Source organism: Bacillus rossius, chromosome 10, assembly GCF_032445375.1.
Source record: "Bacillus rossius redtenbacheri isolate Brsri chromosome 10, Brsri_v3, whole genome shotgun sequence".
NCBI lineage: Eukaryota > Metazoa > Arthropoda > Insecta > Phasmatodea > Bacillidae > Bacillus > Bacillus rossius.
This window is the reverse complement of record NC_086337.1, coordinates 54,205,014-54,232,346: the sequence shown is the minus strand read 5'-3', so window position 1 is coordinate 54,232,346 and position 27,333 is coordinate 54,205,014. Positions and strand designations below refer to the sequence as shown.

Here is a 27,333-nt window from a genome sequence, read left to right as displayed (position 1 = left end):
GTAAACCCATTCCCCTCTTACTAAGACGAGGGGTCCGGGGGTACTCCACCGGAAAAATTTGATTTTAAAAGTGCAAAATAGCGCTTTTTAAGCAGTTTTTGTATCTAACCATTGGATACATTGATGTTAAAATTATTATTGTTTCCTTAAGATAAAATTTGATGAGTGAAGAAATTACAAATAAAGTTGGGCAGAATAATATTATAAAAAAAAAATCACAGTCTAGAAAGTTGGGGGGGACAGTACCCTCCACCCAAAAAGTTCAGGGGGACACATCCCCCTGTCCCCCCCGGTTCCTCCGCCCCTGCGGCCAGCCACCCACCCACGGAGGAGCTCCGGATGACGCAGTGGTCGATGGTGGGGCTGCAGTTCTCCCCCACCTCCAGGCAGTAGTGCTTGTGGTGGGGGACGGCGGAGGTGGCGTCCGGCGAGAACTTGAGCGTGAGGTGGCCCGCGTACGCCCGCTTGGCCCCCTCCACGAACATGAGGGTGGACTCCGCCTCGCGCTCGATCACCACGGACTCCGCCACGTTGCCGGGGGCCGCGCCGATGAGCGCCACGTCCGTGTCCACCACCAGGAACTCCCTGCGGTACGTGCCGGCGTGCAGGAACACCAGGCCGGGGGCTCCGTCCTTCTGGAACCAGCACGGCGCCCCTCGTGTTGGGTCCTGCCCCTACACAACTATACCTAACATTTCTAACAGCGCAGGTGTGAGTTAATGGAAATATACTGGCAAATAAACACTGCATATTTATGATTTTATATAATGTCACAAAATAGCAGTGCTGTTATTTCACCCAGTAATTTCGTACATTCATATAAGTTTTAACCAAAACATTTTTTTTTTCTTTTCAAAATACCACTAAAATTATCTCATTACCACTATTACCAGCAGTATAAATTAATACAAATGCAGAAAAATTATGTCCATTTATAATACAATACAATACAAAATGGCATAACTGTACCTTTCACTAAAGAATTCAAAATTTTGATTATTTGGAGATTTTATTTTGTAAAAGGCAAACGTAACTATTTGAGAAGGAACCAAACTCAGAATTTAAACCTTTAAAAAATTTTTACGTTAAAACATAGTTATTTTGTTAAGGGAATCTTGGTGAACAAGTAAAACCTCTACACACTCGTATTTCAGGTAACCAGCACATAATTAAGATGATAGTAGGATAGCAAGAATATAATGATTTGTAAGAAGCATTTCCAACTGTTTGGAACAAACAAAAAGAAAATCTGTTAAGTATTTCTGCATTTGAAAAATGTTCTTAGGTCATAATGTAAAAAAAAAAAAAAAACTGGTACTAGTTGCAACAAAAAAATTTTTTCCAATCTTTTTTTATTAAATTGTGGTACAAACGATATGCTACATAGATTATTTCATTAAATTTAATATTTAAAAGGATAGAAATATGTCATTAGAGTTAAGTTTTGATTGAGAATGATATTTTTTCAAAATTTTAATTGCATTTCGGTGCTTTGCGATGTGTTAACTCATATTTTGGCGTTTTACGGTGCATTGACATGCTTCTCCGAGTTATTTCGGTTTTATCGCAACTCACCATATAATCTTGTCCCTACTCATCCGGCACGGGCCATATTCCCGAACATCCTGGATTAAAGACAGTTCACTGTGTATGTGTGTGTGTGTGTGTGTGTGTGTGTGTATATAATTTGAGGACTCTCTCTCTCCCTCTCTCTCTCTCTCTCTCTCTCTCTCGAGGGCTGAGGGCTCCGCCGCACCTCCTTGGCGTCGCAGCCGGCGCCCCGGTCCTCGAAGTGGTCGAGCGCGGCCTGCACGGAGCCGAAGTGCGCGATGCTGCGGCCCTTCAGCTCCGCGTCCTTGCGCCCCGGCCGCACGTGCACGCCGCGGTACAGCTGCCGGAAGCTCTCCTTCCAGGGGTTGGCGTGCTCCGCGTCCTCGGGCGACACAAACTCGAAGCAGCACGGCGACGGGTTGAACAGCGGCGTGTCGTACTCGAACACGTGCTGGTACAGCCGCTTCCTGCGCCACCCCAAACAACCAGCCCTCCAAACCAAGTCCTCGAAAACCTAGATTAAATGGGAGTGCATGACTTGATGCAAGTTTTTTCGACACTCGCCATTGCTAAGCACTTTTTTCTGTAGAAGAAAACTAAAAAATAAAAATAAATAAATTTAAAAAAAATTCGTTCTCTTAGTACATTTTTTCTTTGTTAGCTGACCATATTCCTGCTACGGAATATTTTGTGGTGTTTATATCCTGTTGACAACAGCAATTTTTTGCTTAATTTGTGTTTTTGTCTTTTGGTTTTTTTGTAGTTTTCTTCTACAGACATACTCATGTGCTCAGCAATGGCGTATGTCCAAAAACTTACATCGAGTTAAATTAAAAGCCACATCTTTCAGAGTCGTCTGTATACTTGTCTCGGAGTAAGGACAGCAATGCGGGTGGCATAGTTGGCCAGAATATTCTTTAGACCATGTTATGAACTAGCAGAAAAATAAAATGCAAAGTAGACAAATGGTCTGCTGGTTCATGATTATCAAAGTCTCCTCACAAACAAAAATCAATGTCTGAAGAAAAGCACCTGTGTGAACTTATTTTTTATAAAAATTCACGAGTTTACCTCCGAGGATTAAATTTTGCACAAATGACCTTCAAAAGAAGAGGAAGATCACCGTCAACACAAAATTTCAAAAAAAAAAAAAAAAAAAATTCCCAGTCCTTGAAGCAGAATTGTGGCTATTCTTGATAATTTTTTTTTGAACAATTGATGTTCAAAATAAGAGGAAAATTACAGCATACATCACTGAACGGACTAGCCACAAACGCTGTGTACCTTTAGGTTTTGCAATAAAAGTTTTTTTTTTTCCACACACATGCACATGTGTGTGTATGTGTGTATGTGTGTATGTGTGTATATATGAAGAATATACGGTTGGTTGTTGGTTTTCAGGGTTCGTACCCTCTTGGGCAATCAAAACTTAAGGAGTTTTTAAGGACCCCTTTAAGGATTTTAAGGATTTAAGATATACATGAATACCTACAAATATTTAAGTAAAATAAGGCATTATTTTTGAAGTCTCTAGTACATACCATACATGTGATATTACGAATTACAATTTTGGGAACACGAATAGGTACATTGATTGACCTTATCTTCACATTTAAATGAAATAGTAACTAAAATCTCATTATGATGTTCATTTTCAACACAAATTGCACAAATTTATCTGATAGAAAGCACGGAAAATAATATGCGAAAATAAAACTTTTTTTTTTTTTCACAAATATCTTATGTTGCCTAGATATTTGACAAAGGTATTAGTTTTTCAATTCTTTCACTTTCTCTTCTATTTGTTGCACCAGAGATTCAACTGACAATTTTTTATCTTTTGCAGATTTTCTTAAACTATTAGACTTGCAGCACAGTGTGATTGATATTGTAAGCTCTGCTGCTTCACTCAACTCATCAGCTGACTTCGCCTTCACCAATACTGAGGGGTAGAAAACTATGTGTAAAATCTCAAAATTCCACAAGAAAATAACATTAATATGGTATGTATATGCTCAAAAATATATTTTTTGGTTGAGTGATTCACCATCTTATAGCTAAGTATATTGTCCATAAAAATATTTATAATCCTAAAATATAATTTGATACCTAATAACCGCTAATTTAACAGTTAAAAGTAAAATGGTGAAACAAGCATTTTAAGTTTAAATGTGAGATGCAAAGTATGAAAAATATTAAATACGTTTTTATAAACAAAATTTGGCTATGTGGCTCAAAATTAGTCATTTCCGACATGGCATAGGAAAAATGAGAGTTTTGTGACCAATATCTAGGTAACCTACATAAACTGGCCTAGCAAGCTTAACTAAGTCGTATACCTTGGTAGAAAATACCCATGTAGGAAGACCAGGGAAATTTTTAAAAATCACGTGTGATCGTGTGACAACAATAAAATAAAACAATACTGTTCCATGTAGATATTGGAAAACGTAGCATCATTTAAACCCACTAATTGAATAAACTACAAAGACCATAATTCAAATTTAAATATAGCATTTCTCAAACATAGAACAAACATAAAGTCTATAAAAAGCCGGAAAAGAAGTAGTCATTACGTTCGCACAATGTTTTTTAAGGAGTTCTTAAGGACTCTTGGTAAAATTTAAGGACTTTTAAGGGCCCTTTTTCCATAAATGAAATATTAAGGGCTTTTTAAGGATTTTAAGGAGGCGTACGAACCCTGGTTTTCCACTTAAATAAAATCTACAGTTTGATTCTAGCTTGGTAAAACTTGAGGACGGAAGCAGGAGGGGGGGGGGGGGGGGGGGGGGGGGGCACCGACCAGAGCTCGGTGTCGTTGGCGATGGCCTGGAAGCGCCGGCAGGCCTGGCTGACGCGGCACAGGTCCTGCTCCAGCAGGTAGCCCAGGATCACCAGGAGCACCTCGTCGGGCAGCTCGTACAGCAGGTAGTGCGCTGCCGTGGAACTGCCGCACGCTGCAGCAGCACAGACACAGCACGCTCTAGCTCTAGCTACCGGCCGTGACTACCCACAGCACCTCTGCTTCAGACCCCACAACCCAGGACACTAATTTTTGCAAATAATCCCAGTGCAAGCGTCCAGAAATTCAATACAGTAGAACCCCTCCCTCACATCCGACCTACCCACAACCAACTCTTGCGGATATCCGACCTTTTGGCCGTTCCGACCATGGCCCGGTCCCGTCATGGTTGGATATGAGAGGTTCTACTGTATTTGCAAGTAATGAGTTCGTACCTTAATAAAATTCTTTATCACAAGGAATTTTAGTACATGACAAAAAAAAAATTTTTCACTGCATGAACTTTGTGCATAGCACAATGCACATTATGCGTTAACACAACATTTAAAGCTATTTTATACGACAGAGGGGCATCCAAGTAGCCACTAGAACAGTTGAAGTGCATGATAGCTAAGATGCAAGAGATCCAACTGTACTTACGAGTCGGCACATGGATAATCTTTTGTTCTCGTTTTACTTTGCCATCTTTCGAATTTGTTTCCACGTGACAGTACCTACTTTCGTCCTAGGCATTTTTTTTTCAAGCATACGGACTATCATTAATTTTGAAGTTAAACCTCTTTAGGCGCGTTGAGAAAAATTATGAGTGTGAATTTTTACGACGTGCGTACAGGGTAACGTAAAAAAAAAAAGGGCTACATACAAATAAAAATTATATATCGTCGGCTAACTTCTAAAACCTCGTAACTCCATTTCAGTCAATTTTACGGGAGAACTTTTGAGCTTTTAGAGCACAGTTTCGAGTGACAAAGTTACGAGGTTTTCATAATTTGTGAATAGAAAAGAGACTAAGTAGAGTTGACTTAATAGGTTTTATCAGCATATGCACTATGAAAAAAAATGAAAAAAATACACCAAACTGGGAAAATCTGGACTTGCGGGGTTTTAGAAGTAAGCCGACGATATCAGCTGTTATGTGAATGTCGGCGGGCGCACTCACTCTCGGTGGAGACGGAGCAGGCGCGCCTGAGCCGCTTGCGGGCAGGCAGCGCGGGCGACGTGGCGCCGGGGGGCGGGTCGTGGTGGGGGGACTTGCGCCGCAGGTCGTAGGGGGAGTGGTGTCCCGGGCAGCTGGCGCCGGCCGGAGCCTGGGGCCCCGCGGAGGACGAGGAGGCGGCGGTGGCCGGCATGGCGCTGGTCGACGCGCCCACGATGCCCTGGTTCGGGACTTGGCACGGCAGCTCACATGGCTCGGCTGCAAACCCAACCGTCACGCCGAACCCTCTCTCGGATCACACGCCACCCTAGCCACCAGCTGCTCAAATTTGTCTAAAGCTGAAAACGTTTATTTCTGATATTGGCTGAATCCAAATTATTTAAAATAATCTTAAAAAAAAAAAATTTTTAACAGTAATTTTTTTTTGTTCGAACGCTAAATCTTTGAGAATAAAAACCCAGGGTAACCAGAGTAATTTTTTTAAACTTGCATTTTCATTTGTAATTATTAACAAGAACATTTAAATTCATATTCAAATCTGAAGCACACACTAAATTCATATTCAAAATTAAAAAGAAACGTACAAACACACAGCAAACCTTAGACTTTGGTTTAACTCTACCAACATGTACGTAATATTATATTAATGACATTTTATTTTCACAGATTTCAAGTATTTTTTTTTCATTCACCAAATTACCTGCAGCATACCCGGCAGGATTTCACGGTGAACAGTGGTTTGAAAACCCTGCACCAGATCCACAGAACACTAGCCTTTTTTCAACTGAGCGACACACACTTACAGTAAGCATTCGACAGGCTGGCCAAGAACCGTTAAATATTTTAATAAATTGTACCAGACACTTAAGAATTATTTTGGTTTGTCACATTGAAATAAATGAATTTTGGGTCATAGATATTAAGTCAAGATTAGTCAAAACACAGCTGTAGTGTTATCTACACTATAATAAAACTGTACAACAGTTGTGTCTGTATAATGAAAATATTTGGCAAAAACTGATTGCAGATGATGAAGGGATTGTAACAGAACACAATAAGACTATTTTTAAAAACTTTTTCTGACCTGTGTGTTTGAACACAAAAATCTTCAAAACTACTAAACAAATTTCCATAAGGTTTTCACAGATAACCTGAGCGTAGCTTGGAGCAACGTATAGTATTTATTTCATCAAAATTAGCTCACTGGAAAAAAAAAAAAGATATATTAATTTTAAGTTTTTAGTCTTCTCAGCTTAGTCAATAGTGCAGTTTGTAGTAAAGTCAAAAAGATGGAGCTTCATTAGTTGATTTTTTTTAGAGGTGCTCACAGAAATTTTTGGATGTTTATCTTACTGACAATCATAAAGGCGTAGTACACCAAAGAACCAACCGATATTACTGTTATATTTTTTACCTCAGTGACAGAAGTATTCTTGTAAGTTTACGTCAGTGAAATAATTACGCAAATTTATGAATACAAACTAATATTGCATTTACTGGGCTAGGATATACAGATTTACTGATTTCGGTTTGTTTTCGATACATAAAACTTAACGAAATTGCTTTGCTTCTGTCGATAGGTTTTATTTATATTTGACTTCTTGGCTAGGAGAAATAAATTTATTGAGTTTTTCTTTGTGGTTTGTGGGTCTACTTATCACATTTTAATTTTGTTTTGTTTACAAATAAAATACTTAGAAAACGGTTGAGTCTTTCTTCATACACAAAAACAACTAAAAGTTTTTAAGGACTCTGCGGTCTCAAGAATCCATATACAAAGAAGCTTTATAAGTCAAAAATAAAGTCATTTTTTCCAAATAAGTTTGAATATGAGTATAATAATTATGATGATATGAGCACGACACACTGATACAGAGCATCACGTCTGCAAGGGGAGTCGTGTCCTCGGCAGTGTGTTGTGAACCATGATATGCACATCATAGTCGACAAACGTCTACTTTCTGTACAATCAAGAGCAAAAATGATATTATTTTTAGATTAATAAGCAATTATAATAGATTAGACCTAATAGTAACAAACTTAACCAATTAGTAAATTATTTTAGTAGCACTTGCAGTCAACTCAATTAACTGTGTATCTTTGTTTGTTGGCATTCTAAATTTAATATTATTCTAAATTCACTAATTTTCTGTATTTTTGAATTTTTGAATTTTATGGTTTTAATTTTTTTGTTTTGTGTCCTTTGTCTGTGGTGTCTCTTGTGTATTGTTTGTTTTTTTTTACCGTGCACACCCCTGTAATCTCTTCTCAGAGTGTTGGTGTGCATGTCACAATTTATAAATAAATGATCACCAAGCGATGCCAAGATAGCACTATTCAAGCAATACACAATTTTTAGAACGAATAAATGCAGGCCAGCCTGTCCTTAAATTTGAATACCTTGATGCAATAGATATATTTATTTATAGATATTTTTAACTGATGATACTTCTGCTCTTAAATACTCTATTGGTGTTTTGTTCGCTGGCAATCTTAAAATTTGTCAAAAAATATACTTCTCCCAAAAATTATTGTTTGTCCTTTTAACTTGTGCACATCTCTGCAGCACTTTAATGGCATTGGTGTGCATATCAAAAAATAAATTAAATAAATAATATTATTAGACACCAACTTCTCATGGTGACAATAAGCAGACTTGTTACTTCAGGCACAGTGGAGACATTACTAAACTGCTAAAAAAAATTATTTAAATTATAATTTTTTCTGTTTGTATGTCTGTTTACCATTCCTGCATTCTTTTTATCACTACATCCAATTTATATGTCAACAATAAACGCAAACATTGTTCTTGAACAAATCACTGATGATTGTGTGTGACTTAAGCCTGTGTGCATATTTAACTTTCATAGCCTACAGTACTGTCGATTTTATTTAAGAAATGTCAGGCTAACACCTCAATCTCTTGGTCAACACACTCCTATCAGTAAAATAACCACTTTCATGTCAGCCACTTGATTAGAACATATATCTACAGAAATCTTGAAGGGTGTAGTTTTAAATTGCTTACTTTTATGTTTTCTTAAAATGCACACTACACATTCCAAGTTTAAGTATTCAATTTAAAAATAACTTCATTAGCTTCGCAAGTTATAGCCTCTGCCTTATCAAATATCTTGCGACCATTATTAACCTTATCAGTTATCTAGGCAACTTATACATTATCATTGGATTTAGTTAGTCTTTTCCAATTATGATTTGAGGCACAACTGCTTAGCTTGATTATTAACACATCTCCACACTGCAAATGCATACCTGAACCAACTACAACTCAAAACCTTTATGTGTATAAAAGTCTCATTATGATATGCTACATTGGACATTTTTTTTATTTACCTACTAAAACTGTTATTTTGTTATTTTGAACGCTCTGGTCTGTAGGTACAATTAACATAGTACACTTTCATTTTTCTATAATAAATTTTTTTTCTGGGCACAAAACTTCATTGTTTACAGATAGTGTAGACTGTGAAGTAGAAAGGAAATTGATAACACACACACCCCCCCCCCCCCCCCATCAAACTACTGGCTTAGTACAGCTTGTTAGAAATGTGTCGATATCAATTAGTATAGTTTTACAAATACAAACTCAACTTGCATTTATTTACGAATGTGTCACCCAACCATTATTCTCATAAATGTAAGTGCAACAGATTTAGCCATCCTGAGTTGTGTGTTTTTTATTATTAAATACACTTGTGTGTTGGGTACTGGAAACCTATGTGGCACAACAGTGACTCACTTCTCTGCAATCACAACCACAACATTTTGCTAGTCATGTATCTATATGAATAAAAATGTAAATGTTCATTCATTCAAATTTTAAATCTCTCAATGTTCCTTTTGATTTGAAATTTTTACACAACGTTTAATTCAAATACATGGGTGTTTTTCACATACTTATGTCACACCTGTGACTGGTAAAAAATTGATAAAAATACAGACAAATAACAACATAGATTTTTAATACTTTCATTGCTTAGCTCAGGGTCAATTGTTAGAATTGTGTGGTTTAGATCTAGACGCTGACTGCTTCTCACATGGACTATTATATGTTGCGTGTTCTAAAGTTGGCAAACCAGACAATCTCAACAGCTGCATAGACAATGAAACAACAAAAAATTATAGTATACCCACAAGCATTGAGAAATTAAACATATTAAAAATGTGTGCTTTCTTTTTTTTTCTTTCTTTTCCATTTAACCAGACCGAGTCACAGCAACGCATGGCCGGTACAGCTAGTTAGAAAATATTTTACTGAATATGTGGCTGGCTGGCATGATCCACTACCCTAATTATTATAATATTTTTCACACTGAACATACATTAACATACATTAATGTAGAAGCACCTATTTTTTTGATACTGTTTGCTATATTTTTAATCACTTTTCTTTTTATGTATGTTTATGCTTAATTTTTAATTACTTTAAATTAGTTATGGTTGAATCTTTTGTAATAGTTAATATTTGAACATTAAGTTAATATATTAATTTGTTCTCTTAATATTTAGTCAACATCTGCTTATATCATGCTTAATTTTTAATATTCCACTATTTGATGTAATTGCAGAAAAGTGGTTAAGTGTAAGAAAAGGTGTACCGCCTTAACTTCGCCACCAATAAAGACGATAAATAAATAAATAAATAAATAAATAAATAAATACACCTAATAACACATTCTAAATCAGTGTCTCCAAGCAAGTCTGAAATAAAATTTCCTTACTTTAACCCTGACCAAAATTTCAAATTTCATTCACTAATCACTTTATTTTTACATTCAATATAAACTTGTACAATACATTTTATAGTATGTATGAATACGCACTAAAACACCATCTAAAAAAAATGCTTCCACGGTCTGAGTGAAAGCAGACTGGCGCGTGACTTTTTACATTTTCCCTTCAAATTACTATCATGACTAATGCCAACTTCCCTCACTTTTACCAGACTTTTCAGAATGTGAACACCATATTATACAGCTCAAATACTACCATTTTTATGATTCAAAATCACTTCTTTCCAGGGCCGGATTTAGGGGAGCGCCACCGAGGCGAAAACCCCGGGGCCTCCACAAACGGAGGGTCCCCACAAACGGAGGGCCCACACAATAATTTCATACAATTCTTGTCTCCGATTATATTTATGTATGTTTTTTTAAATACTAAGAGAATCTACTTGATTTCACAATAAATTATTTATTGGAAAACTCGACTGAAAAAAATTGTTCATTTTATTTGGAAGATAATTTGGGGCCAGGGGGCCTCCGCTCCTCTGTTGACCCGAGGCCTCCAGACCTCTAAATCCGGCCCTGCTCCTTTCTATCTAGTGCAATATTTACCACCACCATGTGTGTAAGTTTAGGTCTGTACCCACGTCACAACAGTAAGGTTACCAGAACATGCCCATCACGAGACCTCCTTACAGTTCCACAACCAAAGATGCATACAGTGCCAGTGCAGAAACACTCCCTTCAATGGTACTTTGTACCCAGTCCCTCTGTTATCTGAACATGTCTTCATACTGCAGGTATACCAACACCACACGTGTCTGAAGAACTCCACTGACCGTCTGGTGTTGCACACAGCACACACAGTTGCGTGGTTATTGTTTGTGTGTGTTACTATCATCATGCACATTAAAAAAAAGTGTCAAATAAGATTGGCTGTAATAAAAGTTAAAATAAAAATTTTTAAAAAAAATTTCAATAATGGTAGAAATTCATGCGAACTGTGAAAAAGTAAAAATTATATGACTAAACACTGGGGAGAAAAAAACAAGTTGCAGAAATGTTCTACATGTCAGGATAATTTAATATCGGATTTTGCAATGACAATGTTCAGCTGAAATCACTAGGAAAGTAGGTATGCCTACGTATAAAAGTAAATGCCCATTACTGTGCTTAAGAGTCAACATTCAATCTACAGTAAAGGGAGAAATCTAGTCTAAAATGCCGTCTTCAAATATTTTAGGAATGAACAACATCAGTGGGATCGAAAGGAAAATGTAAGACCTCGCTTCAAAAGAGCTCTTATTAGCACTTTCCACTCGGCAAGTACTTTGTCAAGAATGTTCAAGGTAAAAAGAAAGAAAACAGAAAATTTAGTCAGCTAAGGCTATTATGATATGATATTTATTTACAAACACCTACTCTTGGACAACTCAAAGAGTCCTGTAGTACGAAAAACCACCCATAGACATTTTCACTCTTTTTTTTGTATTTAAGTCTTAACTGAATATTTATTTTACTTTTAACTCTAGAGGAACATCTTTGCTTGTTTCATAATCACTCTGTGTGGTCTCAATACAGAGTTCAAACATACTAGTATCTTGGTTGACACTGTTCTACTTAATAATTTAAAATAAAAACCACAATCCTCTCTTATTCATTTTAATTAGGGGCAAGATAACTGCCAAGGTTTGCATAGTGGGGAAAAGTGAGGGCGAAGGAAGAGACACGACATAACCAAAGAATGTTTCATCCATTTATTCCCAGTCTATATTCTTATGACATTGCAGCTAATTCTTTTTTTTACTACATCTGTTATTAAGTATTTCAAACTGTGCTGCAGATGAACTTGTACATTTGAGATTCAGACTTACTTCCTTCTTTATTTTTTCAACTTAGCAGATGGGCAGTACAGATAAATTATTATTCTTATGGATAACTCTTACAGTGGAACCTAAACTGTATTATTTTAAGGTTATGGTTTGTGAGGAAAACCATTACCATTGTAATATTCCTAGAGCACATCTTTCCAAACAAATAGATGGACAGTTTTAAAAGTGCTTAAAAAAAAACTTTTTTTCCCAAGAGTATAAGATTAACTGCTCAAAACACATAATTACTGAACATTTTTCTAATTCAAAAATTCTCCTTACATAGCCTACCTTTAGTCTGGTTTTTCTATAACCGCAATCAAATTTCTCTTAATTTTATTCATGCCACGAATTACAATGTAACAATATAGGGTTCATCCCTTTTTGTCTGCAAAGTAAATGTCTCCCATTGACTTTTTTCCATCCATCACACATTCCCAAGAGAAATAGTATTTCTAAACCTTGCTTCCAACTTTCTAGTTGTGGCGTTCTGCCAGAGAAAGTTTCCTGTACTCCCGTAGCTGTTGACTGTTTTGATACAACGTGAGGGAACAAGTTCACCAACTGTTAAACATGCTGAGTGCATACGGGCAGTTGAATTAAAATCACAACATCAAGAGAATATCGCCTTATGTGGCTCTCTGCTGAGAAAAAAATAAAATCATTTAAATTAGTTTAGTTAAGTTAAACCATATCTGACCATACTGAGCCTTGCAGAAGTGGCACTTAAGACAGCTGGGTTAGTAAAATACTTCATTTAACAAACAGTGTGTTTCACAGTTATGTACCATAGGCTCTTCATGCAATAGCAACAGAAGCCTTGACATACCCAATGTAATTTAAGAGTTTATAGACTTTTGAGAAAAACAATGTAAAATATGATTCCAAGTGTTGCTCGTCTCTTTATTTCAATTCCCGCTAATTTACACAATTTATAATTGTAAATCTATGCCACTATACTTCCCGGACAGCGAGCATAGAGGGCACAACAGTCTAATTGAAGCATCATATCCTTAATTCTATACCATAAATTGAAACTAATGCAGCAATAATTTTAAATGTAAAATTAGAAATAAAACTAGTCTGAAGGAAAAAAACAGGCTCCGAGATACGAAGTAGCAAAAACACTAAACTACAATATTCAGAATTTTTATTTTTAGTTTCTGGAAAGCCTTTTAAAATCATCAATTACCATATAAAGGCTGCAATGAGACAAAATAATTGTATTACTGTAAAAATTACTTTTTTTAAATGCACACCAAACAAAAATAAATGAGATATGTAACGTTTCTTAATACTACGCATTTAACACAGCTGACACCCAAAAAAAAATTAAATGTTTTTTTTTTTTGTTTTCATAATATACTTTTTGCAAACCTATTCCAAAGATTTTAAAAATTTATTTAGCTAAAAAAAAAGATTAAAAACTAACAAATATGCTACCTCCATTAATAGTAGACACCAAAAAACTATATTTTGAAACACAATGTAAATAGAAATACTTTAGAATAGGAAAGTATGTGATGCACACAAACTTTGTGGCATTGCTGTCACAGATGTGGCTTAATACACTTGGCTAGAAAATGTTTTTATTACCATCACGTACATTGTGTTGTGATTCCAGCATTACCTAACATTTGCAAAACATTTTCCCTACAATAAAACAGCCTACATAAATTTAGTTAAAAAAAAAAAAAACATTTAAGCTATATCAAGAATAATGGGTAAAAGGTCCATATCACGTATTCAAGTTCATCCCTTGATCCTGATGGCATGATCCTATACATTTTAAACCTGTGGTACATAATGCTTGCTGTTTTCATTAAGTGCATCAAAATATCCTGTACATATCAAAAACTTGTGATATAAAAATAAATTATGATCTTAAGTTGAATAAATAAAAAATATATTTTTTTTAAATTTAACATTTGCTATATAACAAGTTTTTATGTGAAGGATCTTTTAACATACTAAATTAAGACAGCAATCATTGTGTACCACAGGATCAAAATGTACAGGATCATGCCATCAGGAACAAGGGATAAACTTGGATACATAAGGAAAAACCATAATTTGTTTGTATTGTAATATTTGAGTTTTTGTTTTTTTGGCCAGGATCTTTTAACGTACTAAATTAAAAACTGCAAAAGACAAGTAGCACAGGATCAATACCTGTATATCAGGATCAAAGGATAAACTTGGATACGTGATACAAAACAATTACTGAATAATGTGAATGATGTTCATTATTTTAACATTGGTGAAAATGACTAAACTTACTTCACGGCCCATTTAAGTATATCTATATATTGATACCCAACTTTTATAGCTCTTCACAGATATTAGGTAAAAATCAAGGAATGACAAGTGGATCACAAAATTTTCTACATGAAACCAAGAATTAAAGATGAAACACAGTTGAGGATGAGTTACTTCCTAAGCAGATGACTAGACATTAATATGGATAAAAATTTACCAAGTTTAATTAGAAACCAATAAATAATCAACCAATAAAACCTCCCGAAATATTAATACACTTAATAAAGCTACTGCAACAGGTAGCATGTTACTACTGGCTGAAAAATAAATAAAACTCAAACCACAATTAGTAATTAATGAAGTGTTTTATGTCAAAGTTCAACACACTATAGCTGTTAAGTGACGTTTTAAGATTATTTTCAATTGGTGAACAATCAACATGACGATGTTTTAACTTAAGTAATGAAAGCTAATCATTGTTTTCTCCCGTACTATTAATTCAGCAAAAATAGGTCTTGAGTGTTGGCTAATTGATCAACTGCTGTCAATTGAAATCTTTCATTCATTGGCAAAAAACAATCCGCATCGCTGTCAATACAGCTGAATGCCTAGCTAAGTTTTCACAAAATAAAAGCAACATTTTAATTTTGCATCGCTGAATCATTATTTAAAAGCCGTCGGTGCAGAAGACATGGACCCAGGACGAGTCCACATCTGAACACGACACACGAAAACAGTTCGTACTCACCTGAACTTGTTCTTGATGGAAGAGGAATCCTGTTAGCACCTTTCCTTCGAGATCTCCTGACGTAAGATCGTGAAGAAGTAAACGAAGCGCTCGGCATTTTAGTATTTCCTATTACTTTACTAAATCAACTCAAAATTACTTAAACAAAGGACACCTTCCTACCATTACGTTCAGCCATTTTCTGCTTCTCGGCACTGACGTACTGGTAACCAATACGATGCCTCGCCTCAAGCCAAAAAATTGAATGTAAAGGTCACGTGATACGACTGTCCATCATGGACGACGATGTTGTTAAATATTATTCTTGTTTATCTCCAGTTCTCGCATGTTTCTGTTTGTCTGTTATTTACGTAGCTAGTTTGTACATATGGAGTTCTCCACATAACAGGTGCGAACGTTATTTGAATTTTATTTTTATTAATATCCTTGGTACTTACAGTATTTACAAGTTTACGTACCGGCACAGTTGCCAAATTTCATTCATTACAGGCTCAAAATATCCTTGTGAAATTTCGTTGATAAATTTGTTATATATTATTGGCTGTTATTCACCAAGTTCATTTGGTTGTTTTAAGAGAATATGATGTATTTTATGTTATAGAGATCATCCATCAACAATTAAACGACGGTTTTTAAGTGTGTTTATAGTGATGCTAATATCACCGGTATTTTTGTACCTCTTCCTAGGAGAAAAACGCCAAAACGTAAGTATTTTAATTTATGTGCTTAGTTCATCGTATATTTTCATAGTAAATAGTTATATAATACGCCATTTTTCCTGTTAAAATAACCATTCCAATGATAGTTCTCGTCGTGGGAGGTATAGGGGTAGGACTTTTCGATGTGCAATTGGTTTGTCTATGGCGCGAAAATCAAATAGTCCGTACTTGAAAATCTTATTTAATAGTTGTACACTATTGGAAGAACATTCACTAGTTCATTTGTTTTTCTGAAAAAATCATTTATTTCTTTACATATAACATGTGTGTTTTATATATGAAATTCATAGGTTTATTTTTGGGTTTATGTATAAATATTATTACTTTAGTATTTGTGTCAGTTGTGGTCCCTGCAGGTATGTGGTATGGCTGCCTACATAGCGTATTGCGGTAGCGCCTACCGGAGAGCAGTGCCACGTAGAGTATTCGGAATCTTAACCAATTTTCAGAACTGGGAAATTCTGTACTAGTATTCAATGGAACCAAGAATTCCCGGTACCTTTGGTACTATGTAGTTTTTTTTTTATTAATGGTGCAGCAGTCGGTGTACGAAGTAGTAATATTTAGTTTTGAACGATCAAACAAGTTTTAGTGACCAAAAGTAAAAAGTTAAATATTTGTGTTAAAAATTTTTATTGCTCAAAGTATATAATGTACTAACGTGAACAAATCACTTCATTCTCAGCCGTACTCTCAATCTTTAACTTTGAAAGAATAAAAATTTTAACAAATAATTTTTTACACATGAAAAATCATAGAATTATTAACTTAAAATAACATTTATTATTTTGATAAAAAAAAAAAAAATATTGCTATTTAAATAACATTGGCACAACAACCACAGGAACACACACACACACACACACACAGGAGTCCGAACACAGACTGACGCTGAGGAGCGTGGCACGGCAGACTGACTCTCATCAAGCCGGCAGCTATTCCTCGCCAGTGGAGAGTATCAAATGCAAGTAACCTTAGCTCGCAATAAAAGTGAAATTTTATGCTGTCAATGTCGAGTCCTGAAAGAACTGGGAATCAATTATAAATTACTGGTTCTTTTACTATATATCAAGAGTACTGGGATTTCCCTGGAATTTGGGGACCGGAATTTTTCCGGTTCTGAACCCTAGTGCCCACACACTTGCAGCGGCTACATTTGTATTCTTTAGGTTTGTGTCGTGCCCACCGAAAAAAGTTCTCGATTGTTGGTGGGCATGTGACAAATAAATAAATAGGTATTGGTCATTCGTTACACTAGTCTACCTTTGTTTACAAAATCCGCTCAAATTTATCATTACAAAAATCTCCTCCCTTCGGAGTTTTCGCTTTTCATTTGCAACTCAACATACTTAATGATTCATCAAGCTACACACTATATGCTTCATATTTTGTAATTATGAACTACACTTTTATTCACCGTCTGTGAACGGTCTTTGATCCGGCATGCTATGGTTTGTCACGTTCTGTACTCCTGCACCTATCTAGCCGCTCGTGCTGTTGAGATTTGTTCAGGTGGATTCTGGATTTTGACCTGGCCACCAGGTTACATTATTGCACTGTCAAGAGGTTATCATTACTGCCTGCTTTCATTTCAGTGCAGGGTTTCCTCTTTTCTAGCATCTTGCATTTCTGTTATAACTATCGGCGTTAGATAATCCTGCATAGCTGTGGTCCTGAACACACCACGTTAAACACCTTTCACTGTAGTTCAATTTGCAGTGTTGGCTTAATATTCTTTGGCGTTCTATGAAATTAGTTTGTTTTTTTTTTGCAGGTTTTATTAAATTTATAACCTGTGGGTGCAAGTGAATGACAGCTCTAACGTCATCGATGTTTGACAGTAAACTCTTAGGTTCTGTCCTTAGAATTTTAATTTTTTCAAATTATTTACAGTTATTTTCCCAGCTGCAAACATGCAAACATTTTGATAAATTCATTTGTGAAAATAACAAGTTTCAAACCCTGCATGCATTCATTAAAATTTATTTAATACCTATTTATTATTATTTTTTAATTATAGTTTTATATAATTTTCTTACTCATTAGTCATTACTTAATTTTTTTTTGCCAGTAATATATAGGTATATTTATTCATACTGCACTATCAATATCTCTAATTTTATTTGATTTATTACAATTTAAATACTGTCCCGGAGTTTTGTACCCATTCATTTCAGTAGAAGATTTTGCTGATAATTTCAATACCACTGTATAGTTTTGTTTTGGCATCTTGGCAGCAAGGAACGACCGGGCGTGACGGCGAGCGAGCCCCGAGTGGCCAGCGTGGTGGAGTCGGTGGTGTGTTGCAGGCCGGCCTGGGACACGTGCTGGGGCTGAAGGCGACGGGGCTGGTCCCTGCAGTCGCAGTGTCGCTGCTGCTCACCGCGGTGCTGTTCCTCGGCCCGCTGTGCGCTCAGGGCCTGGCCGGCCTCCGCAGACTCTGCACGGGTACGTGTCTGGCTGTCCCCTCTGCGGCTGACACTGGGGTTACAAACCACGCGAGGGACGCAACAGCGCGACATGCAGCTGATGCAAGAAAGTTGCAGTCGTTTATAAAGCACTCAAGTCGCAATACTACCCGATCGTTATAACCAGGGGTGCAACAACAAGGGGGGGGGGGGCAAGGGTATTTCTCCCCCCCCCCCCCCTCTGAAACCTTGAAGTGGGGTCAAACGGGGACAAAGAAAGTGCTGTGTAATCAATTTTTAGATAATAAAACTGCTTAAATAGCACCATTTTTCACCTTGAAATACAAATTTTCCTGGGGGAGAAACCCCGGACCCCCGCTTCAATAGGGGGGATCGATGATTCTTTACAATAAGGTATATTGCCCGCCCCCCCCCCCCCCCCTTTTTGGAAATTTAGTTGTTGCACCCCTGTTTATAACTAAAATTTGTAAATCAGTAGAAAACAAAAGAAACTCTCAATAAATTGACAATAAAACGTTGGTTTTGCTCACCGTGCAAAAGTTCAACGAGTGTAAACATGATGTGTATAATAAAAATAACATTGTAATCTTCTGCTGGTATAACGTCCGCATCTGTGACTGTTTTCCAGATCACTTCTCTTCGAATATGGTCTTCGAAAACGCAAGTTGGACGTTGACCAATACTCACATAATGCTATTGCGCCTTGCGTAGTTTATAAAACTAGGTCTGAAGGTTAAGGCTCATGTTCACCCACCATGTCGAATTATTGCATTTCTGGTCATTCTTTTTTGTCTTTATAGCTATCCCTTCAGATGCTTCGTTAGCCTGTATGTAGGCATTCCATTTTATGTTTTCTTTAGAATTTTATCATCAATATACATACATCTTCTAAATTCACAATTCTTCAATTTTTAGTATTCATAACTAAAACTTTTTTTGTAACAGCTGGATAATGCATACACTTTCAAAAGTAAATGTAATTAGTGTTTGAATTAAATATTAGGGCTGCAAATTTCACGTGGATCCCATGCTTGGGTTACATATGTGCGCCAGAGACAATTCTGGACAGTAGGAGCTTAACTGTAAGATTTGAACTAACCAACAAAATTATTTTTTGTGCATTAACTATTTAAAATTGTTATTTTCTTGAGGGATTTTCTGATGTTACAAAAAGTTTTCTCTCTCTTAGTTTTGGATTGCACAAGAGGCCACAGCCATGTAAGTTAACGAAACAAGAGTGAGCCACGTCTTGCCACTTCAGGTGATCCAGTTTCAATTTGCTGCAAGGCCGAACCTGGATTTTTTCGTGGTGGATGCTGAAATGGGTTGGGTTTAGCAGTTTCCTCCGTCATTGCTCCATTCTCATTTCTTTGCCCCCTCATTGTCTCTGATGATGTCGACGAGACTTGGGTCCTAACTCATTCATCCAACCACGTGAGAAACGCATCGGAAGAAACGAACGCAAGTGACTGACGCGACCAGACCACAAATGTTTTGTAAGTCGCAAGATGCGACCAGGCATCCGGCAGGCGTGAGAAACGTGTCCGCGGTGCGTCTGTGTTCCAGAGCCGCTCGTGCAGGCAGCCAACTTGCAGAACCTGATTTGGCTGCGTAACCACGTGGTGGCGCCCCTGTCGGAGGAGTTCACGTTTCGTGCCTGCATGCTGCCCCTCCTGCTTCAGTGCTTCCGGCCCATGACCGCGGTGTTCGTCTGCCCGCTGTTCTTCGGCGTGGGTGAGGACTATATCAGCGTCTGCCCTTTCGTACACATACAAACAAATGAACTAGACGTTTTGTTAATTATGTGCACTTGTTACTGTTCGTGCACACAGGAAAACAGATAAAAAATTATTAAATATATGCAATGATTTTGGTATATATGTGTTGTCATAACAAATAATTGAATGGGTCACATTTCAATCTATTGAAGCTATAGAAAATTTTCCATGCCTTTATAAGTTACACATTTCTCTTGCAAGTGAGGCAGTTAATGGTGTAACAACTTTAATGCTGTTACAGAATTCTATGTTTTTTTTTTTTTTCAGCCCATTTCCATCATATGGTTGAAAGGATGAAGAATGGTCTGGACTTTCGAAGAGCACTGATTGTCTCATGTAAGTATGTGCACTATTTAAGACTTTTTCAATTTAAAATATATATATAGTAATTAAATCATACTAATTCATATTCTGCATATAATTTTGCAAATGAACTAATTAATTGTTTATTGAAAATTTAATAGATGAGAATGAATCAGTTAAAATACATTATAACTATGTATTATCACATTATTTTTGTTGTATTCAAGAATTTTGTGCTTTATAAGTCTAATTGTTTTTCTATATTGCAGTTAATAAGTGTGATGTTGCTATAGAATCAGTATAATAAACTTTTTTTATTTTTCTTCCGAACAGGCTTTCAGTTCATGTACACAACTATGTTTGGTGCTTACTCTGCATTCCTGTTTGTGAGGACAGGTGAGTTTCCTTGCCTACGAGGCTCAACTGCTGACTTAATTGCTGTACTTATTTGTAATGTAAGGGGGGGGGGATAATTTGTGTGTTCATTAAACTCTAGGATAGACTCCGTATTCCTCTACATTCTCGGGCTGTTCAGTTAAGATATTGCACAATTCATCTGAACATTTTACTCCATGTGACAAATTATTTAGTTTTCCCAGACATATAAAAAATAATCACCTTTTTTGTGCACTTAACAAAATACAGAGAAACTAGTAACGATATTTTAGAGTGATTGAGGAAATCTTCTGTGTGTGTGTGTTTGCAAACTTTTTTTTTTTTTTTGTCTTTTACTGACTTTTTCTGTGATGTATAGTTTGACCATTAATGACGTACGTCCAAGGAAAAAAAAATCATTTAAAATCAATCTGACTCATCGCAAGAACCATTCAAAGAATGTATCATCTGCTAGGTTTCCCACTGGGGAACCTGGTCCGATCGCACGGGGAATCGAACCCGGTTCACCATTATGGGAGGAAAGTGATCTTACCATTCGACCACAGTGACCCCGTGCCGTCCCAAGTCTTGTGCTGTTTAACGCTTTCACTCGCACTTTGTCAATTCCTAGGGTATACCTAATTTTAATTTTTTTTTATGGTAACCAAACTATTCTTTTAATGGTAATAATCGTAACACTATTATTATAATATTATTATATTATTTTGTAATAATTATTAAAAGTAGGCTAAAACGTATTTATTTCACAGCCATTAAGTATTATGTCCGCTGGAATATAGGTACACTTCAACCCACACATTGAAGGTTCGATTAACTTCAAATAGTCTACTTCAGTGGACGAACAGACTGTAAGGGGTTAACGCACACTAAATTGCGGTTCAGCAGTTGGGGACACGGCGCGATGTAAGTTCGCCGTGCCGGTCGGTAGGCGTGGTCCGTCCCTTGTGCCCGCAGGTCACTTCGCGGCACCGCTCACGGCCCACATCTTTTGCAACCACATGGGGTTCCCGGATTTCGCGGAGATCCTGACGTACAAGGACCCCCGGAGGGCCTGCCTCGTGTGCCTGTTCGTGTTGGGCCTGGCGGCGTGGTGCCTCCTGCTGGTGCCGCTCACGAACCCGGCCTGGTTCGGGAACCAGCTCCACTGGAGGAAGTAGTGCAGCCTTCGTACGTACGTACACACACTCTCGAGGTTCCCGTGTCTCCAGCGCGGTCCACCAGACATGCTTGAAATGTGCGTTAATCATCTACTTAGGGGCTACGTACCTTCATACGCGGATGGTTCTGTGAACACGAATCGCAGCCAGTTGCTCAGTTTGCACACTTCGCGGCAAGAAGCAACCCATCATTGTAAGCTGGTTTACCAGAAATGTTTGAAGGGGTAAAAAAATTTCACGAACTTAAAGTATGTCTTCGCTTAGCAAACATTTCAGTAACTTTATAGTAAGGTCAAGAAACTGTTTGTTTTCAAGTACGTATATTATGTACGTATTTAGTGTAATTCTATCATTATTCTAAAATGTTTTGGATACTTCCTTTTGTACTATGAAACAAGTGTAACCAACTACGTTCTATAACCCCTGGATGGAGCCTACAGCAGTTAGAAAGTCTGGTTTGTGTATTCAGGCGGTTCTATTTTTGTGCGATGGTGCTGCTATCTCAAGAATTTTTGCCATAAAAATTGTACCAGTGGATGTGAAACGTGCTCTAGAATGTGTTGGAACAAAAAAAAAGTCAATTTTGTTAAAAATGTAAGTTAGGCTGAATTGTTTGCTAAGTGATGATATATGTAGTCCACTTCATGTAGAGGTAGGACTTCCCGATATGTTAACTGAAACGGACTTGCCATTTTTTGAAAAATGTCCCCAAATACACGTGCCGATATTGTTAACAATGTGATGCTACTCTATAAAAACAGAGCAAGGAGAGAAGAAGTGTTTGCTGTTAAGACTGAAGTTTATTTTGCTGAATACTGCCACACAAATTGGTACCTGTCCTTCGAAGTTGGAATCACATTTTAAGGGCTGGAATGCAACAAAAAGTATGTAAAAACATTGCATGCGCACAGTTAGAAGTACCCGTCTGTAAAGTGCCCATCCTAGAAGAATGCAACGTCAGCATGCAAGAAGTGGTGATAAGACACTAGCGTTATCTGCAGTCCAAATCGTAATGTTGCTCTAAGTAGAGTTCAGTTTAACCAAACTCTCGCTTAGAGCACCTAGACCGTGTGCAAATTTAATCAAAACAAAATAATTAATTTTTATATTACTAACTTTCAGTCATTCATTGCATAATTGTAACTCAGTTTGTCACAAGAATTAATAGTGTTTGGTTTGTGGTTGCAAAAGATCTTGGAATCTAATTTAGAAGATGTTTTACTTGAGTAAAACTTTAATGGGTGTTTGTGAGTAGTTTTGTAGTAGAAATAAATTTTTATACATAAATAAATATTACATAGTCCCGTAAGTATCATCAACAAATAAATTTGTAGTATTTATTATCTTTGTAATGAAAACTTATTACCACCACTGTTATAACAATTATTCCTTATACACCCCTATAAAGTTTCTGTATAGCAGAAATTTGTTATTCTGTTATTATATAGAAAATTTGTGAATGTCTTAATAAGCAAATTTTATTGTTATTAAAGAACGTTCTTACGAGTTTCAGATATAACAACCATTGTTTTATATCATGAAATACTGCATCACAACTCATGTGTTAAAAAGAAAATAAGAGTAAAAAAGATAAAGACTGTTAAAATGAATGAAATTTTTTGCTGTGTTTGCAATATTTCAAAATCTGTGGTTGATAATAATAACTGTTTTTTTTTTTTTTTTTGCATATTTTAGTACATTCTTTTTTAATTTCTATAAATTTTCCCAATGAAATTCATCCAAACCAAAATAAAAAAATTAGTTAAATGAATATTTGAATGCTTAACGAACATTGATATGGTATAATTGAAATTATAGTATTGGTAAGGAGTCAGATATGTTCTTCTCAAAGTGATACTACCTCAGTAATAATACAACCTCCATTGTAAGAGACTCTTACGCAGGAGACAACATTGACTGTAAGGTGAAATGAAATTTTATATACCCTTTTTCTATAAGTTATTGATGAGTTTACCATTTCGCAAATACATAATTTGCATTACCTTTCCATGGTATTCAAACAGAACGCAATAATTCTCAATGTTCCAGAAAACATTTTCCTTAATAGGTGAACCTTAATGAAGAATATTCATTTTTATTTTTAAATTCATGTCAGTTATATTAATATTGTTTCATCTTGGTTGTGTTAAAAAGATAGCTAGCTGTATTTGCACAGTTCTATAAACTTTTTGTGTTGGTTGCAAATTTTGCATTAATTTACTTATTGCTGATTGTAGTGTGTTACGGTTGTTGTTTTCGTTTTAATCAGATTCTTGCCATAAATGATAATTTTGTGTGAGTGCAATTTATTGCCAGTGTCATCAAAATGATAAAAATATGTAAATTTTGCCTTACTACAGTGTATGTTGCACAAGTTTTGTTTGCAGGTAAGTGGGGAAAAAAAAACAGCGTGAAAATAAATGAAATGTGTTCGTTACTCTATGTTTGGGTCACAGAGTTAAGTGAACTTTTTCAGAATGATTTGTTTTATTTTTCATGCCAGTATTATACCACATCTGATGCTTATTCTGTCAATTAAGCATGTACGGTACATGAATTAGGTTGATGCCTGCCTAGACAAAAACATATTGAGTGATATGTGTACGTGTGTAACATGTATAATCTTGAGTTCATTTTAAACACACAAAACATTCAAAGTTAGGGTACAGTTGATTCATTTTAATCGGAACACTTGAACTCACCTTTGGAAAAATATCTCTTCTCAAAAACACTGTAATATTTAAATTTCTTTCATGTTTCAACTTCATATTGCCTGATAAAAAAAAAAAAAAGCTTTATAAGAGCTTACTATACCACAGAAAACTACAGTATCTAGTATACACAGTCATTTTTCATTAAAAGTCATACTTAATAGTAGATGATGCACTGATACTAAAAACTGTTTAGTATATCAGCAGTCACATCATATACGTTAATATGTTGAACTACCATAGCACTGGAGTCGTTGCACGTACAATACGTATAATGCTTGCTTAAATTAGGTCGGTCGGTACCAGATGGTCTCTACGTTCATCTGTGATAGAAATGAGTTCTCATAAAACAAGACCACTGAACAAAATTACATCATCAGTAGTTTGTAGTTAGTTCAAATACTTAAAATAGTTTTTTTTTTGCTCTGAATTTATGCAGTCAATAAGGATTATTTAGAGATAGTACAACACTGCTTACAGGTTACTCAGTCCTTTTTACTGTGGATCAAGCCAAAGTGTCACGCACAAACTGGTAAACTGCTATTTTCATGCAGCCAGAACTTTTTATTTTTTTTTAATCTGGAAATACTGATGCCATGATGTAGTATTTTCATTTGTTTTATAAGGAGTGCTGTGATTATAAATTTGTAAATGTTTATTGGTTTTGTGTTGTAGTTTATTTATTTCTGTATTATTATTACAGTTAATCACGTTATACTTATATTGTACTGCTGTATGTACAAAATTGTTTGTGGTGCTGAAGAGTGTACTTATTGTAGAGTATAGTAATATTTATATATTACTTTTTTTTTGTTTTTTGGTGAAAATATCAAAGGCAGTTGTATAATTTTATTTTATGTTTTAGAAATTCAAATTTAATGTTACTTGTGTTAGTTATCACAAAAAAAAAAAAACCATTTTTTCGGAGATCGGAGGATTGGCATATTATTGTCCAGAAAAAATGTGTGATCTGAATGAACAATTAGTGCACAGGGAGACATAAATCAAAGAAATTATCTTCTCTGTGAAAGGTAGTTGTTAGTTTTTATATATTTGAAAGAACAATAAACTTTACATTTAAGATTTTTCGCTTCAATCAAACATTCTTGTGATATGTACGAAACTATGTGCACAAAGTTTGATTGTTTATCAACTTCTGTGGCTTGACGAGGCATTCAGGGAGGTCATATCCTGCCATCTTGGATTTGGTATATTTTTTGTTACAATTTCTATTTTGAAATATATATATATATATCCTAATTATTGGCGTGTCAAGGCATAAACTATACATTTCCAAGCTTTCGTACACTGTTGTCTGGTATTAATGAACAGACTCTATGTAGCAGGTGGGAGGAAATAATGATTAATTGCAGTAATAGTTAAATTAGGTTATAAACATTGACTTCATCAAGGGTCGAACGCCATTTACTGTAGTTTATGTCTCTCTATAAATTAAAAAAATACATATACTGAAGGCTGTGGCAAATTATTTAAAACCAAGATCTCAGGGTATAACCACTGTTTCTTGCTGTGGATACTGTTTAAGGTTTAAAGTTGATGAAGTTTACCATTTTTACATTTGTAGCTGCCTAGCAAACGCAATCTGTAAATTGTAAGTTTATATAAAACCTGTACTACCCCAATACACTTGCAGCTCTTATTTACGAGGGTCATTCATTAAGTAATGAGACAAATCAATGTTTATTTACGAGGATCATTCAATAAATAACAAGGCAAATCGATGTAGCTCAAAAACATTTAATTAATACATGTGAAACTTTCAAAAGTTTAAGTTGGCATCCTTGCAATGACTTCTGATCAGCTGTTCAATAATATTTTGTTAACATAACGTATTAATCAGTCAGTTCAAGATGTCAAGTCTGATTGAGAATTCCACCGTAAAAGAATGTGCTGTGATTAGATTTTTAGTCGCGTAAGGTGTTAAAGGTAATGATATCCATGCAATGATGTTACAAGTGGGTAGAACAATTTTAAAGTGGTCGCAGAAGTATCGGTGATGAGCAGCGAAGTGGCCGGCAGTCGAAGTTTCCACTTCCTCCTTTGAATCTCGCATTGACGTAATAACCAGACAACAGAAGATATCTGCAAGTGTTGGAACTGTCCATAACATAATTCAAAATAAACTGCAATACAAGAAAACCTGCGCGAGGTGGGTGCAGAGACAACTTACGGACATCCACAAAGAAACGAGGCTTCAAATCAGTAACCAGTTGAAAGTTCGATGTTCCACTGAGAAAGAAGCTTTTTTTTTTAATGAATTATAATAGGCGATGAGACATGGATTCACTACTATATGAGCCTGAGTCGAAGAGACAAAGCCTTGAGTGGAATCACACAAGTTCTCCAACGCGGAAAAAATTCAAGACCCAACCAATCTGCTGATAAAGTGATGCTTACACTTTTCTGGGACTCACAAGGCCCTATTTTATGCGATTTTCTTGAAGACAGGCGAACAATCAACAGTCATTATTACACGGATATGCTGGAAAACAAACTAAAGCCTGCAATTCGCACTAAACATCCGTGGACTTTTAAAAAAAAGGTGCGATTTTGCTTCATGACTATGCACGGCCGCATTCAGCACAGATAACGCAAGGATGCATTCAGGAAACAGTTTACTTCTTTTAATCTTGCAACTGATATTAGTTACAAATTTTTACTTTTCGACCTTAGTAAATTTTTCAAA

At 36.0% G+C, this 27,333-nt stretch overlaps 2 protein-coding genes across 4 annotated transcripts in view; one reads left to right on the top strand and one right to left on the bottom strand.

The window, feature by feature from the left end:
- LOC134536160 (F-box only protein 11) overlaps positions 1-15,395 on the bottom strand; it is a 35,320-nt gene extending 19,925 nt beyond the window's left edge. Inside the window, exons 1-5 of one of the 2 annotated variants that reach the window (XM_063375788.1) lie at positions 15,134-15,395; positions 5,514-5,768; positions 4,355-4,508; positions 1,757-2,018; positions 323-635 (exon numbers count right to left, since the gene is read on the bottom strand). In XM_063375788.1, the coding sequence (XP_063231858.1) occupies positions 323-635; positions 1,757-2,018; positions 4,355-4,508; positions 5,514-5,768; positions 15,134-15,230 (1,081 nt within the window). In that variant the 5' untranslated portion in view covers positions 15,231-15,395. The remainder of the gene's footprint in view (positions 1-322; positions 636-1,756; positions 2,019-4,354; positions 4,509-5,513; positions 5,769-15,133) is intronic. The other variant, XM_063375789.1, reaches the window with a different exon arrangement.
- On the top strand, positions 15,271-26,271 carry LOC134536162 (CAAX prenyl protease 2). 2 transcript variants are annotated; one of them, XM_063375790.1, is made up of 7 exons: positions 15,271-15,521; positions 15,735-15,837; positions 18,162-18,300; positions 19,848-20,015; positions 20,327-20,395; positions 20,696-20,758; positions 21,713-26,271. In XM_063375790.1, the coding sequence occupies exons 1-7, from the start codon at positions 15,409-15,411 to the stop codon at positions 21,913-21,915; spliced, it is 858 nt and encodes a 285-aa protein (XP_063231860.1). In that variant the 5' UTR covers positions 15,271-15,408; the 3' UTR covers positions 21,916-26,271. The 2 variants fall into 2 exon arrangements, with proteins under 2 accessions (XP_063231860.1, XP_063231861.1); XM_063375791.1 differs by having other exon boundaries at positions 15,387-15,837.
- Positions 26,272-27,333: the final 1,062 nt, after the last annotated feature.